A 16,229-nucleotide genomic window follows, 5' to 3' on the forward strand; every position below is an offset into this window, starting at 1 on the left:
GGCCCAGGGTTGGCAGGTTCAGATCCAGGGCGCACACGGATGCACCATTTGTCAAGCCATGCTCTGGTGGCATCCCATATAAAGTAGAGGAAGACGGGCACGGATGTTAGCCCAGGGCCAATCTTTCTCAAGAAAAAAGGGGAGGATGTTAGCTCAGGACTGGTCCTCACAAAAAAAAAAAAAAAAAAAAAACCAGCTATAAAAAGGATCCTTACCAAAAAAAAAGATCTTTAACAAAAATCTTTAGCCATCTGAACAGGTTACAATTTGGATCCATGATTCTTTTAAATTTTGTGCCTGAGACATGGCTAAAATTTTTAAATCTCTGTTTGTGATTGTCTACACGTCTATGTATGTGTGTCCAGATGATATTTCTAAAGACAGCTCTATTTTATTGACTTAAAATAAGCACTTATATGAATTATTTCTAAATGTGATCAAAACTAGCCAGATATCTTTCAAGTTAACATGATCTAAAATGATCTTGTTGGTTTAATTAAAATAGACATGTCCTCAGAGTTATCAACATAGGATATAATGTAAACATATAGCCTTATGAGTCAAACAAACCCTTGTCTCTGTTACAGAATTTGTCAACAAAAATAATAGCTAATTTTGTCTGATATTTCATAAAGTTTTTATGGGCAATCTAAATAATTGTTGCAAACAGGTAAACTAAATAGAGGTAAAAAGGTAGATGTAAAAAGGTAAAAGGTTTCGGGGAAACATTTTAACAATAATCATGTGTTCTAATATATGTACTTAAAAGAACCTAGAATGATGGCTAACTGCTTTGGTGTCACGTAAGTTTTTGTGAGTAATCTAGACAGACTGTTAAAAACAAATGGCTTAAATCTCTTTGGTAAGTTAAAACTTTGATGTTCTACTTGATTAAGTTAAATGATAAAAAATTCATTGAATATCTAGATAATTTCTAACTAAGATAAAATATCAGATAAAGGTTAATCTACTTTGGGCTGCTTATTGCAAAAAAACTAAAAGATGTTCAGGTCTATTAGTAAACATGTCCTATATTTTATTAAAAGATTATTATAACTTGTTACTTGTATACAAGTGTACATTTCAATAGAAACTCACTTGTATAATGTTGAAAATATATACAGTGACTCAGACTTACCACTCAAATAGGAGGATTTGATTGGCCTGCTCTGTGGACTAGGTAAGATATACTTACAGCACCATTGCTGGCCTGCGAACTATTGCTAAAGGCCTCGGCATCTTACTCAAAAGATTTTTATCCCTTCTTTGAAGTTTGTGTATACAAATAGCTCTTCACTGACTTTGTCCCTTGCCCTCTTTTAGGTTGGATGGGTCATGCTGGTTACTATGGGATCCTCTCCTATTGAATCTGTAGTTGCTGCTGGCAACATATTTGTCGGACAGGTAAGCTGTAACATCAAAAAACAAAACAGAACAGAACACCTGCTGAAATGGACACTCTTTCCAGAAAGTGGAATAAAAAAATATGGTGGTTTTATTTCTTTTAGTGTAGAGGGAAGAGTGTCAATATAAGGACTGCTCAATATTGACAAAGTCCAGATTCCAGAGAGAGAGAAAAAGAGAGTGCGAGAGAGAGATCACTTCCAAGAGTCTCAGTGCACTGATGTGGCATTTGGGTCCTTGAAATTTTATGGAGAGGATGAAAGATTGAATCATTGTGTCAAAGTATCGGACTTTTCATGTATAGATTCTTAACAAATCTTTTCTGAATTTATTGAATTGCTGAGGTCTCTGGCCTGCCCTTCAGAGGCTAGCGGCTCATTCACTCAGATGGAGTTCAGCACTTGTCTTGAGCCTGCAAACATGTAACAGGCAGCCTCACATTCTGTAGTTTAATGCTGTGGCAGTGAAAGAGACCAGGAAAGGCTTCCCACCAACAGCCATGCAGCTGTATAAATACTTGAGTTCATTCTTAATGTGTCTGAACTGGTCAATGGTCTGTATTTGTTGAGTCTGAAGAACAATGCTGATGAGCAAAAGCATTTTCACTCCCTGATCCATCACATGGTTAAATGCTCTTTTCTCTGATGTCCATTTAAGCAAAGAGGTGTCTCTCAAATAGCAGCATTCCTAAGGGGTGAATAAGTAAGAAATAGTAATAATCATCCTTGTCACTCTGGATATGCAGCATCGGGCAGAATGGAGTCACATACCAAGGAAACCACGTGTGAATGCTTGCTAGCATGGCTGCCCAAGGAAATTGGATTTGAAGCAAAAATAAAGTCACCTAGAAAAACACAAGACCCCAAATCCCAGGCTTACAATCGCTCCAGGCAGGCTGAGCCTTCTTACTGGTCAGCCCAGCTTGCTAACCTGGAGCATAGTCTTTACAGCAGGGCCCATGCTTCCTTCCCTAGGAGCTGAAATTACTATAATTATAGTCATAAAATCTCTCAGGACTAATTAGGCCACCATCTTGAGTTGATTACTCCTACCTGTGGGGTAAGAAGTCTCATGTATCGAATTTCTATTCAGTCCATAAATTGAGCACAACACATTCAATCTTACAGAACAATTAGAAATAATGAGGGGAAAATTGTAAAATTGCACACATGCTCAATTTGATACTTAATATGCTAAAAGGACAGCTATTATTTATGAAAAGCCCCACGCTGCTGGCCGCCTGTCCTCCTTGATGGCACTCAAGCCTTTATAACTACACTCTGATTCCTTTCCACTCAAGCGGAAGAAGGGGTCTCTGATTTTCAATTAGGAATAGGCCTCTGGGCACCTGTCCTTGTTATTTTTTTTATGCTTGTGTCTCTATTTCCCTGTGGTGTCAGCAAAGACGTTTAAGGTCTGTCAAGATGGAAGGTGGGTCTTCCTGAGCTGGAAGATAGGAAGTCACAGAGGTTTGAGAATCACCAGTTCTCAAGGCCAGGCCACTGGGCAGAGTTACTTGGCCAATGGTGTTCCAACCTTAGAAAAGTGTCCCCAGCCATCAGAGTCCAGTCCTAGGCTAAGTGGAGGTCTTATGTGAATTGGCCTTGCAAATTCTGCAAACTTTACACGTGATTCTATGTGCACATGACCTAGAGTTCAAATGACCCAGACATCTAGGGTGTAGGTTCTCAAACTGCAGCATGCATCAGAACGACCTAGAAGGCTTGTTAAAAAAGGATTGCTGGCCCCACCCCCAGAGTTTCTGATTCAGTAAGTCTGAGAATTTACATGTCTAAGGAGTTCCCAGTTGATGCTAATGGAGCTGGTCTGAGGTCCACTCTTAGAAATACAGCTTTAGAGAATGGAATTTTGAGTAGATTGGCATGCCCTCCTACGATTTAAAAGGGAACATTTAATCTGGTCACTCTTTGTTTCCAGACAGAGTCTCCACTGCTGGTTCAGCAGTATATACAACATGCCACCAGGTCTGAACTCCATGCAATCATGACCTCTGGGTTCTCTACCATCGCTGCAAGTGTCTTAGGAGCGTACATTTCTTTTAGGGTAAGAATTTTTGGGGATCAATTTATGGAAAATACAACCTCTTCTTTCTTTGCTATTGTCATTTCCATTTTTTTTTCTTTACCATTGCTGCTGGATAAGGAGGCCAAAAGAGAGTCCTTTTTGCTGTTTCATGGGCCACAGTTCCTTTGACATTTGAATGGAGTGTCCCATAGAAGCTTAGGGCTTCACTTTTATATCCCCGCCAGCTAAATGTGAATCACATCCAACCATAGCAGAATGAAATCATATTATGAGGTTACTTTGGCTGAAAATATAAATATGTAAAAAAAAAACCTATTACACTAGTAAAGGCAATCGAAACCAGAGGTCAGCAAAGTATGGCCCATGGGTCAATTCTAGATCACTTCTCTTTTCTTGTAACTGAAGTTATACTGGAAACCAGCTATTCCCATTCGTTTCTCTATGGCAGCTTTCATGCTGCAGAGTTAAGTAGTTGTGGCCCAAAAAGCCAAAAATATTTACTTTCCAGCCGTTTACAAAAGAAGTTTTCTGATCCCTGGCCTAGAACAGTGGTTCTCAAACCTTACTGCACATTAGAATCACCTGGGAGCCTTTAAAAGCCCAAACACCCAGGCCCAAACCCCAGAATAATCAAACCAGAACCTCTTGGGATGAGATCCAGGCATCAATATTTTTTTAATACTCCTCAGATTCCAATGTGCAGCCCTGTCTGAGAGCTGGTGGTCTATAGCATAGGGATGCAAAGCCTTGTGCTAACTGGTGCATGTGCCCCCAGCACAGAGCTGACAAGCCACACATAGATGCAACCCCCATGGGAGAAATGGAATAGCACAGCAGCTGTGTGACCCAGGGGACTGGGCGTTCTCACAGGATAGGCGAGTTTCACTCCAGGACTTCATCTGGGACTCAAATGCCAATCAGCAGGAAGAGGGAAGAGGAAAAGGGCAGAGGAGGCCTCAGGAATAGCGGTGTGACTGGATCTCAGATAATCCACTCTGCCACCACAGTGGAAACGCTGCCTGCGAAAATGTGCTGGGGGGATGGGAGTGGGGAGGGTGCTGATTCTGGAATTCTGAAAAGACAGGGAAGAGAATCCAGAAATAAGGGTGTGGGGAGGGAACGAGAAAGAGTTTCAGTAGACACGCAGTGAGGAAAACGGAAATGGTTTACAGATTACAGGGACTCTGGATAAAGGAGTATTACGTAAAGGCGCAAACTTTCAGAAGAGCAAAAGGAAGACAGAGAGAGTGTGTCCATGCCTGCACCCAGACATCCCCTATTTTCACTCATGATGAATGAAATATGGGCTTTAGGAACTATTTGAACATTCAAAAGGACAATAGAGAGGTGGAGGAATCTTCTTTGAAAGTTCCTACAGCACAGGATTGATTCTCTTCTGAAATGATCAGACTTGGGTTTTGCGCGTCTCCCAGAGGATGTGGTCAATTCACACAGATTCCTCCCTCCTCCCTCTGACTCTCACCGTAATGCCAACTTGGCTCACCGAGCTCTTCCAAGCCTCCAAAGAAACATTGTTTTCTGGCGTAGACGCAATCCCTGCCCTTCTCTTTCCTTGTAAGGCTTTTGGGCCATTCACTCTGAATGCAACAGAAAAGCTAAAACTAAGTTGGCCTTCTTTCTCCTAAAATTGCAGATTTCATCCACCCCCTTGTTAACTGCTTCAGTTATGTCAGAGCCCACGTCATTGGCTGGGGCTAAACTCTTTTGGCCTGAGACAGAAACACCTAAAATAACCATCAAGAATGCCATGAAAATGGAAATTGGGTGAGTGAGATACATTCACCTAGTTAATGACTATACAAGCTGGGGCAGGCAGCAGGGCGGGGGTCCAAATTCAAAGTACAGCAAAAAACTGACAAAGAGAGCACAGTGGATTATGGTATGAAAGTGAATTTAATTTCCCAGTGACTATTAGACTTCACCCCAAAAAATCTTTTCAACACTTGAAAACCTTTTTTTTCTCATTGAAGTGTAGTTGACATACAATATTAGTTTCAGTTCAGCAACATAGTGCTTTGACATTTATATACATTATGAAATGATGACCATGGCAAGTCTAGTAACCATCTGTCACCATACAAAGTTATTACCATATTATTGACTATGTACCCTATGCTGTATATTACATCCTCATGACTTCTTTATTTTATAACTAGAAGATTGTACCTCTTAAACCCCTTCACCTATTTTGCCCACTCCTCTCCCCTCTAGTGACTACCACTTTGTTCTCCATATCTATGAGTTTATTTCTGTTTTGTTATGTTAATTCATTTGTTTTTTAGATTCCATATATAAGTGAAATCATACTGTATTTGTCTTTCTCTGTCTGACTTATTTTACTTAGCATAATACCCTCTAGGTCCATCCATGTTGTCACAAATGTCAAGATTTCATTCTTTTCTATGGCTGAATAATATTCCATTGTATATGTATACCACATCTCCTTTATCCATTCATCTATCAATAGGCACTTAGGTTGCTTCCATATCTTGGCTATTGTAGCTAATGCTACAATGAACACAGGGATGCATATATCTTTTTGAATTGGTGTCTTTATTTTCTTTGAATGAACACCCAGAAGTAGAACTGCTGTATTGTAGGGTAGTTCTATTTTTACTTTTTTGAGGAATCTCCATACTATTTTCCACAGTGGCTTCACCAATTTACATTCCCAACAACAGTGGACAAGATCTCCCTTTTCTTCACATCCTCACCAACAATTATTTCTTGTCTTTTTGATAATAGCCATTCTGACAGGTGTGAGGTGATAACTCATTGTAGCTTTGATTTGCATTTCCCTGACATTAGTGATGTTGAGCATCTTTTCATGTGACTGTTGACCATCTGTATATCTTCTATGGAAAAATGTCTATTCAGGTCCTCTGCCCATTTTTTAATTGAATTTTTTGTTTGTATCCTATTGAGTTGTATGAGTTCTTTATGTATTTTTGATGTTAACCCCATATGGGATATATCATTTGCAAATATCTTCTCCCATTCAGTAGATTGCCTTTTCGTTTTGTTGGTGGTTTCCTTTGCTGTGCAAAAGCTTTTTAGTTTGATGTAATTACATTTGTTTATTTTTGCTTTTGTCACCTTTGCCTGAGGAGATAGATCCATAAAAATATTGCTAAGACCAATGTCTAAGAGCTGACTGCCTATGTTTTCTTCTAGGGGTTTTATGGTTTCAGGTCTTACATTCAAGTCTTTAATCCATTTTAAATATATGGTGTAAGAAAATGGCTTCTTTTCATTCTTTTGCATGTAGCTGTCTAGTTTTCCCAACACCATTTGTTGAAGAGATTGTCTCTCCCCCATTGTATATTCTTGCCTCCTTTCTCATAGATTAAATGACCCTATAAGCAGGGGTTTATTTCTGGGCTCTCTATTCTGTTCCATTGATCTCTGTGTCTGTTTTTGTCCCAGTACCATATTGTTTTGATTACTCTAGATTTGTAGTGTAGTTTGAAATCAGAGAGTGTGATGCCTCAGCTCTGTTCTTCTTTCTCAAGACTGCTTTGGCTGAAAACCTTTCTAAATACATGAATGTCATTACATTTCCTTGACTTCAATGTAGAAATTTTACTTTAAATATAGTATAGTGTTCATTTAGCCTTGATTTAAGACTGTTGCAAAACCACAGGTTGACCATTTCTGGAAGTGTCTCATGTAATAGGGAAAGAAGGTGTGATATAGGTATCCTTAACGCCTCTTCAGTTCATTTTCTATTGCCCTGTGCAAAAGAAAGAAAAAAGGATGGCAAAGACTAATGGATTTAGGATGTTCAAAAGTATTCCCTTGGGGCCAGCTGCATGGCCTAGTGGTTAAGTTCAGCATGCTCCACTTTGGCACCCCAGGTTCAGTTCCCGGGCATGGACCTACAACACTTGTCAGCAGCCATGTTGTGGCAGTGACCCACATACAAAATAGAGGCAGATTGGCACAGATGTTAGCTCAGGGTGAATCTTCCTCAAGCAAAAAGAGAAAGATTGGCAACTCATGTTAGCTCAGGACAAATCTTCCTCAGCAAAAAAGAAAAAAAAGTATTTCATTAAATACCATAATGCATCAACCAACATGTTTCTGAGATTTATCCCTTGTTTGTATTCAGATAAAGTCATAATCATGAATGAAAAAGCAAGCTGTCAAAGAATATGTATATGGAATATGTGTGATTCCACTTATAAAGTTAGCAAATGTGTAAACCTACACAACATATTATTTAGAGATGCAGGCATGTAGGGAAATTGAAAAGAAAGGGAATGATAAGCAACTTCTAGGGAGCCAGATACCTCTGAGATTAGAGAGAAGAGGATGAGATTAAGGAAGGGCACGGCGAGGAGGGGACTCAAAGGTGAGGGTGACATTCCATTTCTTAGGTGATGGATATTCAGGCCTTCCTTGAATTATTAGTAGCTACCATTGAATATTAGCTACTTTTAATTAAATATAATTTTTAAAACCTATAATATTTTTATCTTTTCCCAATTTTTTAATTATAAATTCCCCCAAATTAAAAGAGTAGTATAACAGTTAGACAGCCATATGCCCATCACCTACAATCAACAATTATAAATCCCGTCATGATTTCGTGGAATTCAGTAAGTATTTTGACCAAGGCATGGGCCTGAGAGTTTGTCTCTCCATCCAAATGAGCTCTGATTACCCCATATCTACCCCTGTGATGTCCATCAACTGACAACTTGGTAATTCCGCCATTGCTATTTTCTCATAAGTGATTTGAGGAATCTCCTAGAAGCCGCATCACAGGGAGCATCCTCATCCATCTCCCTGGTAGCACACATCGCTGTGAATCTGATTGCCTTCTTGGCCCTCTTGTCTTTTGTGGATGCAGCCCTGTCCTGGTTTGGAAACATGTTTGACTACCCACAACTGAGTTTTGAGGTATATTTCTATCATATGTCTCCTCCATTTTGTTCTTCCTATCTTTGTTTAAAAATAAAATGGGTTTGTGAATTGCCTTCCCTAACTGCCTGTATTGTACTCTGACACAAAGCACAAACCTATCATGTATCCCCCATCTTCCCACCCTCTTTCTCTGTCTCCTGTCACCCTCCTTCCCCCAACGTACAGTCATTCTCTCCATCCTGAGAATCCAGGTTACTTCAAATGACCCGATTCCAACCTTGACTCCTAATGGATAAAGATGGACAAGGCATGTGAAGGGATTTCTGTGCCTACAGGAGACACAGAGCGGGTGGGAACAATCTCGTCATGAGGTTGAGGGAGAAGAATGGGGGCAAATCACTACTCTAATAAAGTGTCTATTTTTGGTTTTTGTAGATAATATGCTCCTACATCTTCATGCTCTTTTCCTTCATGATGGGAGTGGACTGGCAAGACAGCTTCATGGTTGCCAAACTCATAGGTTATAAGACTTTCTTCAGTGAATTTGTGGCCTATGAGCACCTCTCAAAATTGACGTATTTAAGGGAAGAGGCTGGACCCAAATTTGTGAATGGTGTGCAACAGTATTGTCTGTGAGTAAATATTTTGATTTTTCAGTGCACTTCTTTATCACATATGTATACTCATCAAATAGTTACTGTTGCCTCTGTGTGTCAGGCCAGGCACCTGGGATATACTGAGGAACAATACAGACCCCAAATGCCAGAGTTCATGGAGCTCATAATGAACATAGTGCCTCATAATTTTCAGTGATGTTGACTTAATCCTTGTCTGTGTGTGTGTGTGGAGAAGCACAGATAATCCTTAGCACTGTGATCATTTACTGTTGAGCTCTGTGGATCCAAACCCAGAGTCATATGAGCTGGAATCAATCCATCAGTAAACATTTATGAACGCCTTCTGTGTGCAATGTACCTAGGTACTGAGGCCACAGCATTGAACAAGTGACGAGGCCTCTGCCCTCATGGGGCTCATAGTCTAATGATGATGAAGGGCTCTTCCTTTCAGCTTAAGGAATTCCAGGAACTCTGAGAAACCGCCTAAATGCAACATAGTGCCTGGACATGCTAAAGCAGTGGTGAGACGCAGTCGCTGCTCTCCAGGTACATGAGGGAAGAGAAGGAGCTCAGCGTCTCTGGTCTGAACCTTTGAGACGAGCACCCCATAACTATGTCAGGACTTCAGGTCAACAGCCTGCAAGGAGATGCTCATGTCTGCTTGGCCTTGGATGGGATAAGGGAACTCAGGAGAGGCTATTACTTAGGCCATATTTGCAGCTGAGTTCCCACCTTCTATTTTCCTAAAGAACAGAATTGTCACACATGGAAACTCTTAGGGAAATGGTGAACATTTCTGACCGCCACCATTACCCATGGAAACAATCCATTTGGAATTAATGTCTTAAGCACATATTGGGCTTTAAAAGGAAAGGGCGGGGGAAGCATGCTGCCCAAGCTTCTAATTGAGACTGCCCAGCTCTGAACAGCCCACCACTCTCCCAGCCTCCCAAGACCAAACATGCAAATTTACTCCCACGTATTGCACAGAATAACAGCATACTCCAGGAGAGTGCTGATTTGTGTGCTATCATGAGGGGCATTTGGCCCACACCTCTGATATGAACAGTGTCTCTGTAGGTCTCCCGTTTCTCCAATGTTCATTCTTCAGCTGACCACGCAGTGGGGCTTGGCCGAATGTCATTGTCTAGATGCCGCCACAAACCACCTTCCCTGTGAAAAGTAAACAATAGGCTAAATTAAGTGAAATGTTTGTCATCCCCAACTGCCAGTTGACAGGAGAAAATAGTTTTGTTAATGAGCAAAGCAAGCTCGCAGTTCTGGCAGTGCTGAGCAGGTTTGTGAGCAGGTTATTAAGAGGATAGAGACAGGACAGTGGAGCTGATTCGGGTTGGGGGCGAGCCCAACCAGGGGCAGGAGCTCAGAGGACGTTTAGGAATTTGAGCTCAATGGCTTCTGTTATTGTTGGGTCACAATGGGAAAAGCATTTTGTTTTTCACAATTTCTCATTTCTAATGAATGAAATAGGGATGAGTCCCTGCAATTTCTGTTTACCAACCAAGAAGTGGTGGGGATGTCCCAATAATCTCCTGGAAAATGTACCACATGACTGAAGCATAAGATCTGGGTCCATGAGGCAAAAATCCAGTGTTGTCCTTTGAATTATGCCCACTGCTGACCTCCATCTAAGGTAAGAGGTCAGAAGGTCTATGTTGCACTTTATTACTCCAGTTTCTCTTGCTTAGAGTAAAGATAATACTTCGCATGTTTGTTTGTTTACACGTAATACATTTCATGCTACAGAATTCAAAAGCTATAAAAAGGAATAGAGGAAAAGTGAGTCATCCTCTCTACTTTTCTGCCACTCAGCTCCTCTCCCTGTACCATATTATGCTCACTGTTCTTAGCCTTGATCTTGGTTATTAATAGCAAATCTTGAATGCCTTTCTGTACCAGCGCCTGTGACATAGTATTCTATTGTATGAGCACACCATAATTTATTTTAACCAGTCCCTTGTTGACGAACACTCTTACCAATTTTTTGCTATTGGAAGTACTACAATGCCTGTCCTTATACATATGGGATCTTTTCTCATGGGCAAGTAGAGCTGGGATGTATTATTAATTTCCTAGTACAGTTCTTTCCACCACGTAATCTTGCACATTTATGGGCAAAGACAAAGGGGAATCATCCCAACCTCCTTTTCCTCTTATTATAAAACCCTGCGTGGCCACGTCTGCGTACCCTCCTCCACAGATGCCCAGAAAGGAGAAAGAGGAGTCTCTAGTGCTTTATGCCATCTCCCCACCATGGTCTCTTAATAAGCTTGACTGTTTTTGAAGCCAATAGAACTAAATGAAAAGCACTAGACAGAGCAGAGGACGAGGACGAGCTTTTCCAGAAACAGTGGACTGCTCAAATACTTGAAATATTTTTTCCTCCTGCTATGTGCATGCTGAATGACAACATTAACAAAGGAGTTCTGAGAAACCATGAAAAGAAAAGGGGCCTTATCAACAAAAACTTACCAGGACTACTTGAGTCTTGAGTGTGAGCTTTAAAAAGTCCAGTTAGTGAAAGAAAAAAAAAAAGGCACCTCCAGTTTTGAATGTAGCATAGGCCTGGTTTGTTCTTTGAACCAAATCATAGATTTTTCCGGATATGGGGAAAACAATCACTGCCTCAATTGTATGGATGCTTTTGCCAGATTGGCTGTGCCTCTGGTGAACAGTGAAGTGCACTGGATCTTCCAGGCTTCCTGTAGTCAGTCCCTCAACCTGAGAAAGAACTATCTGGCCTGAGCAGCACCTCTTAACTTCAGAATAGAGGTGGAGGGCCACAGTCACACTTCAACGAATTCACCTTCCATCTTCTTAGGGCCCTGTGAGAGCACAGTCCATTCTCCTACTTCCAAGGGGGCACCTAACATTCCTATGGGAGGGTCAGAGCTGAGGAAAAAAGAAAGGCAAGCACACACCACAGCCAGACTGAAAGGGCTCCTGTGATACCTGTGAGCTTCCTTTTTGCTAATGTAATTCCTTTTACATTATATCATTTTTACTGAAGTATAATTCACATATAAAAAAGGCCCATTTTTGGTGTACATGTGAGTTCTGACAAATGTGTCACCTGTGTAACCACAACCACGATCAAGATATAAAACATTTCCATCACACCTAGAAAATCTTCCTCATGGCCAGTTGTAGTCAACAGCCCACACTCCCACCCCGACCCAGTCCCAGGCAGCCGATGATCTTTCTTTCATGATAGATTAGTTTAGCGTCTTCTGGAATATCATGTGAATGGACTCACTTAGCCTTCATGTTCTTGCATGTATAAGTTATTTTCCTTTTTTGTCACAGAGTAGTATTCTATCTTATGGATATCCACAATTTGTTTATCTGTTTGCCTGTAGAAGAACATTTGGGTCATTTCCAGTTTGGTACTATCAGGAATAAAGCTGCTATAAATATCCACGTGCAGTCCTCTTGTGGGCATTTGTTTTTATTCTCCTGGGAAAATCCCTAGGAGTGGGATTGCTGGCTCCTACAGGCAGTGGATGTTAACTTGAAAAGAAACTGTCATGCTTGTATTTTACCAACAAGCTGTGTCAGTTTACATTCTCACCATCAATGTACAAGAGTTCTAGTTGCTCCACGTCCTCACCCACACTTAGTGTTGTCCGTGTTTTTAGCCATTTTAGTGGGTGTCTAGGGGTATTTCATTGTGTTAACTTGCATTGCCCTGGTGACCAGCACTGGTGAACATCTCATGTGCTTATTGGTCATTTGCCTGTCTTTTGTGAAATCTCTTTATTCATTTATTGGGTGCTTTTCTTCTTATTATTGAGTTATAACAGTTCTTTATACATTCTGAATAAGTTCTTTGTCAAATAAATGTAATGTGAATGATGGACCAATTTTGTGTCTTCAGCAGCTGGTCCTGTGCCTGGCACGTTATAGCAGGCGGCCAGGTCACATTGAATATTAACAGTTGTCATTGAGCAGAAAGTAACATTTGTAGAGGCCAAGACTGCCAATTCCAAGTCCTTTGTAGAGATCTTTGAATCCACACAGCCCCTTTCTCTCCATCAAAATTCAAAGGAAGATGGAGAAAGAGTCTAGGAAGCAACAAGTGTTTGACGCCATGCACTGTACACTTATTTGTGAGTATTGATCCCGTAGCCAGAATAGGAAGACCGGTTAGGATGTCAGATTTACTAAGCTGGGTCGCACCATGCATGCATCTGTGTGTTTATGCTTATTTACAGATTCGTTCTAAGACAATTGCCACTTAACACTCTCTGTGGCTTTGGCAGTGTCAATTCCCTAGGACTAGCGGTCAGCACACTCAGTAAGTGAAAAGAATATTCTTCAACAACAGATGTGATGTAAACATGCTTCAGATCTCCATGTTGCTCTGTGACATTATTCATATCAGGAAAAGAAGGCCTTGCAAGAGCTGTAAATCCTTTGGGGTCTATTTTTTATCCCTGCTCTGCAATATAGTTTTCCTGTGTAGACCCAAGCTAACATCAGGAAGAATTTGCCCAAATGTACTGGTGCTTCTCCAGCCAGGGGTGACACATAGGTTCCACTTTGCATGCCAGTTCCAACAGATTTATAATGGCCACCTGGAGAAGGATTCTGAGGTCCAGTGGAAGTTAAGTGGGAAAATGCTGTGATTAATTGGTAATGTCTGCCATGGCCACAGAAGTGGATGGTGACAGAAGAGTGGCAGATGTTTGGGATCCTCCCTTGCGATGCATTTGCCTTGCCCAGCCCTCAACATGCTGTGCGAGCCCTTTGGATGAAACTTAGGACTTGTTTCTTCTGTAGAGAATGGAAGCCTCTGGGCCTTTGGTTGTGGACAAACTTCTTTTCCTCCCACACCAGAAAACTTCTCTGGATGTGGAACTCATCACTAAGCTCTTGAATCTTGAACTTCCCAGCTAAGTTTAAAAAAAAGAAAAGTCAGCTGACCTGAGACTCCAGCCCCAGAACAATTCTCAGAGGCTGGGAATTTGGAATTCTAATCAATAAGTCTCCAAATTAACCTCTCTTACTTGCTTCCATGTATCCCAGCATCCACGGCTCCTTCGAGAAAGCATGACATCGCCTCAGGGACTGTGAGAGCTCTGATTGCAGGGACCATCGCCAGCTTCATGACAGCCTGCATCGCAGGTACTGCTTCCGGTGTTTGTGTCCTGTCTCCCGGTGCCCGCAGCTTTCAGTGCCTCCAACCCGCATATGCAGCATATGCTGTGCAGAGAGCTGAGAGGCAGAGCCTCAGTTAAGCATATTGTGAAATGAAATGTGTGGAGCGTGGTAGAGAAGCTAAGAACAGAAGGAGAGTTCAGTGACTTCGTTAATCAATAAAATCAGTGGCGCTCTGTTCCACTTCTAGGCATACCCTCCAGCACTCCTGTAGACATCAACTGCCATCACATTCTAGAGAACGCCTTCCACTCCAGCTCACCTAAAAACACAACCGATGTAGTGTTGCCAGAGTGTGTTGAGGAGGTATTGTATTCTTGTTTATAACTTCTTTAGGTTCATTATTAATTTAAAAATTAGACCTAAAGACCCCTTCCACTTATTTTTATAACTTCATAACACTTACTTTATTTAAATATAAGAACTTGTGTGGCAATTCTAATCACCTTTCATTTGGACTTTTCTCAGCAAAGACTAGGAACCATAACTATCTAGTGTCGCTCAAGCATTTCATATGCCCCCGCTGTGGATTAGGCACTTGGTGTGCATTAGCTCATTTACACCTTGCAAACGCTGTGTAAGTTAGGCACTGTTGCTTTTTTAAGCTTTATATAAAATCAGGGCTTGGGGAGGTTATGTCACTGACCCAAGCAAAATGAGCGCAAGCACAGTCAAGATGGAAAGACCCTAGAAAGTTTGAGTCTTTCTGCCCGCAGAACCTACACTCTTAACTACTACTGTGGTATTCTAGTACTAGTTACTAGGTGCTGCCGCCCTTTCAAGAGGATCAAGCAATGCAGGCTGTCCTGACAACATGGTGATGGTGAGGGGCTATAGTGGATGAGGGGCTACCAGTGCCCAATGCTGGCCACCCCCACCCTATACAGTTTCTATCTGCAAAATCACTATCCCCACCCCATCTGTTCTTCGTAATGTGCAAGTGTTTTATAAGGATTAATTCTACCCTTTCTTTGTTTATTCTGAAGGAAATAGGGGCAGTCCTTGAGGCCAAACAGGATTTGAGCGTCAAAACTAATTCTTTGGTGCCTCTGTCCTTAACCCACTCTAACCTGAACGTAAGGGGAGAAATCAGCTCGTGTCTTATGCTATTTTTAATGTGTCATCTTCTGCTCATCTACTGTTTCCATCTTCTAAGGCTCAGCTAACTGTTTCATTCCACTTTCTACCAGCACTGTTGCCAAGGGTCCCGGGGAGGTCATCCCAGGAGAAAACCACAGCCTGTATTCTTTGAAGAACTGCTGCGAGTTGTTGATTTCATCAACACTGAACTGCAGTTGGATCCCTAATTAATTTTGAGTTCAGCCACTTCTTCAACAGAACTCTAGGTACAGGTATGGAAGTTTCTGCTGTGGGGAGAAAAAAAACTATTCTCCACAGATGGATATTTCCATCATGGAATCAGCTTTTACTGGAAAGAAGAAAAACAGGAGTGAACACTTCAGATGTAGAGCATCTTCCTCCTCTCCTCACCCCCCTCCCCACTGAGAACTACTATTGTGTCCCAAAGTGAGGTATTGTCTCCAGTCCCAAAAATGTTTTCTGACCTTAGAATTTCAGGACATTTAACCAGAACACAGGTACAAATGATGGCTCACAACTAGGCTGTGACTCAGCTGTACCCACTTAGTGTGAGTCTCTATGTAGTCTGGTGTGACTCATTTTAAAAAGAGACCTCAGGTGAGGTCTCTCTGCATTCACCCTGGCTGACCAGAAATAGCCTAAACTTGAATCTCACGTGGAGGAGGACCAGTCACATATCACCCACTCATTACCTGCCCTGAGGAGGTCCCGCAGAAATCAGGAGTCTTTCAGGAGAGCACCTAGACTATTCCAAAGCTAGGTTTTGTGAGGGTTTTGTGTGTGTGTGTGTGAGGAAGATCAGCCCTGAGCTAACATCCAATGCCAATCCTCCTCCTTTTTCTGAGTAAGATTGGCCCTGGGCTAACATCCATGCCCATCTTCCTCTACTTTATATGGGACACCGTCAGAGTATGGCTTGACAAGCAGTGCGTCGGTGTGCGCCCCCGATCCAAACCTGCGAACCCCGGGCCGCTGAAGCGGAGCACATGCACT

General features: G+C 41.6%; 1 protein-coding gene across 1 annotated transcript in view; it reads left to right on the forward strand.

The window, feature by feature from the left end:
* Positions 1-15,465, forward strand: part of LOC131419855 (solute carrier family 28 member 3-like) — a 31,678-nt gene extending 16,213 nt beyond the window's left edge. Inside the window, 11 exon segments of the mRNA XM_058565366.1 lie at positions 1,324-1,404; positions 3,343-3,468; positions 5,105-5,235; positions 8,208-8,376; positions 8,776-8,972; positions 10,534-10,545; positions 13,202-13,272; positions 14,004-14,102; positions 14,326-14,416; positions 14,418-14,441; positions 15,326-15,465. Of these exon segments, the coding sequence (XP_058421349.1) occupies positions 1,324-1,404; positions 3,343-3,468; positions 5,105-5,235; positions 8,208-8,376; positions 8,776-8,972; positions 10,534-10,545; positions 13,202-13,272; positions 14,004-14,102; positions 14,326-14,416; positions 14,418-14,441; positions 15,326-15,446 (1,122 nt within the window). The 3' untranslated portion in view covers positions 15,447-15,465.
* Positions 15,466-16,229: the final 764 nt, after the last annotated feature.

Source organism: Diceros bicornis, chromosome 22 (assembly GCF_020826845.1).
Source record: "Diceros bicornis minor isolate mBicDic1 chromosome 22, mDicBic1.mat.cur, whole genome shotgun sequence".
Classification (NCBI taxonomy): Eukaryota; Metazoa; Chordata; class Mammalia; order Perissodactyla; family Rhinocerotidae; genus Diceros; species Diceros bicornis.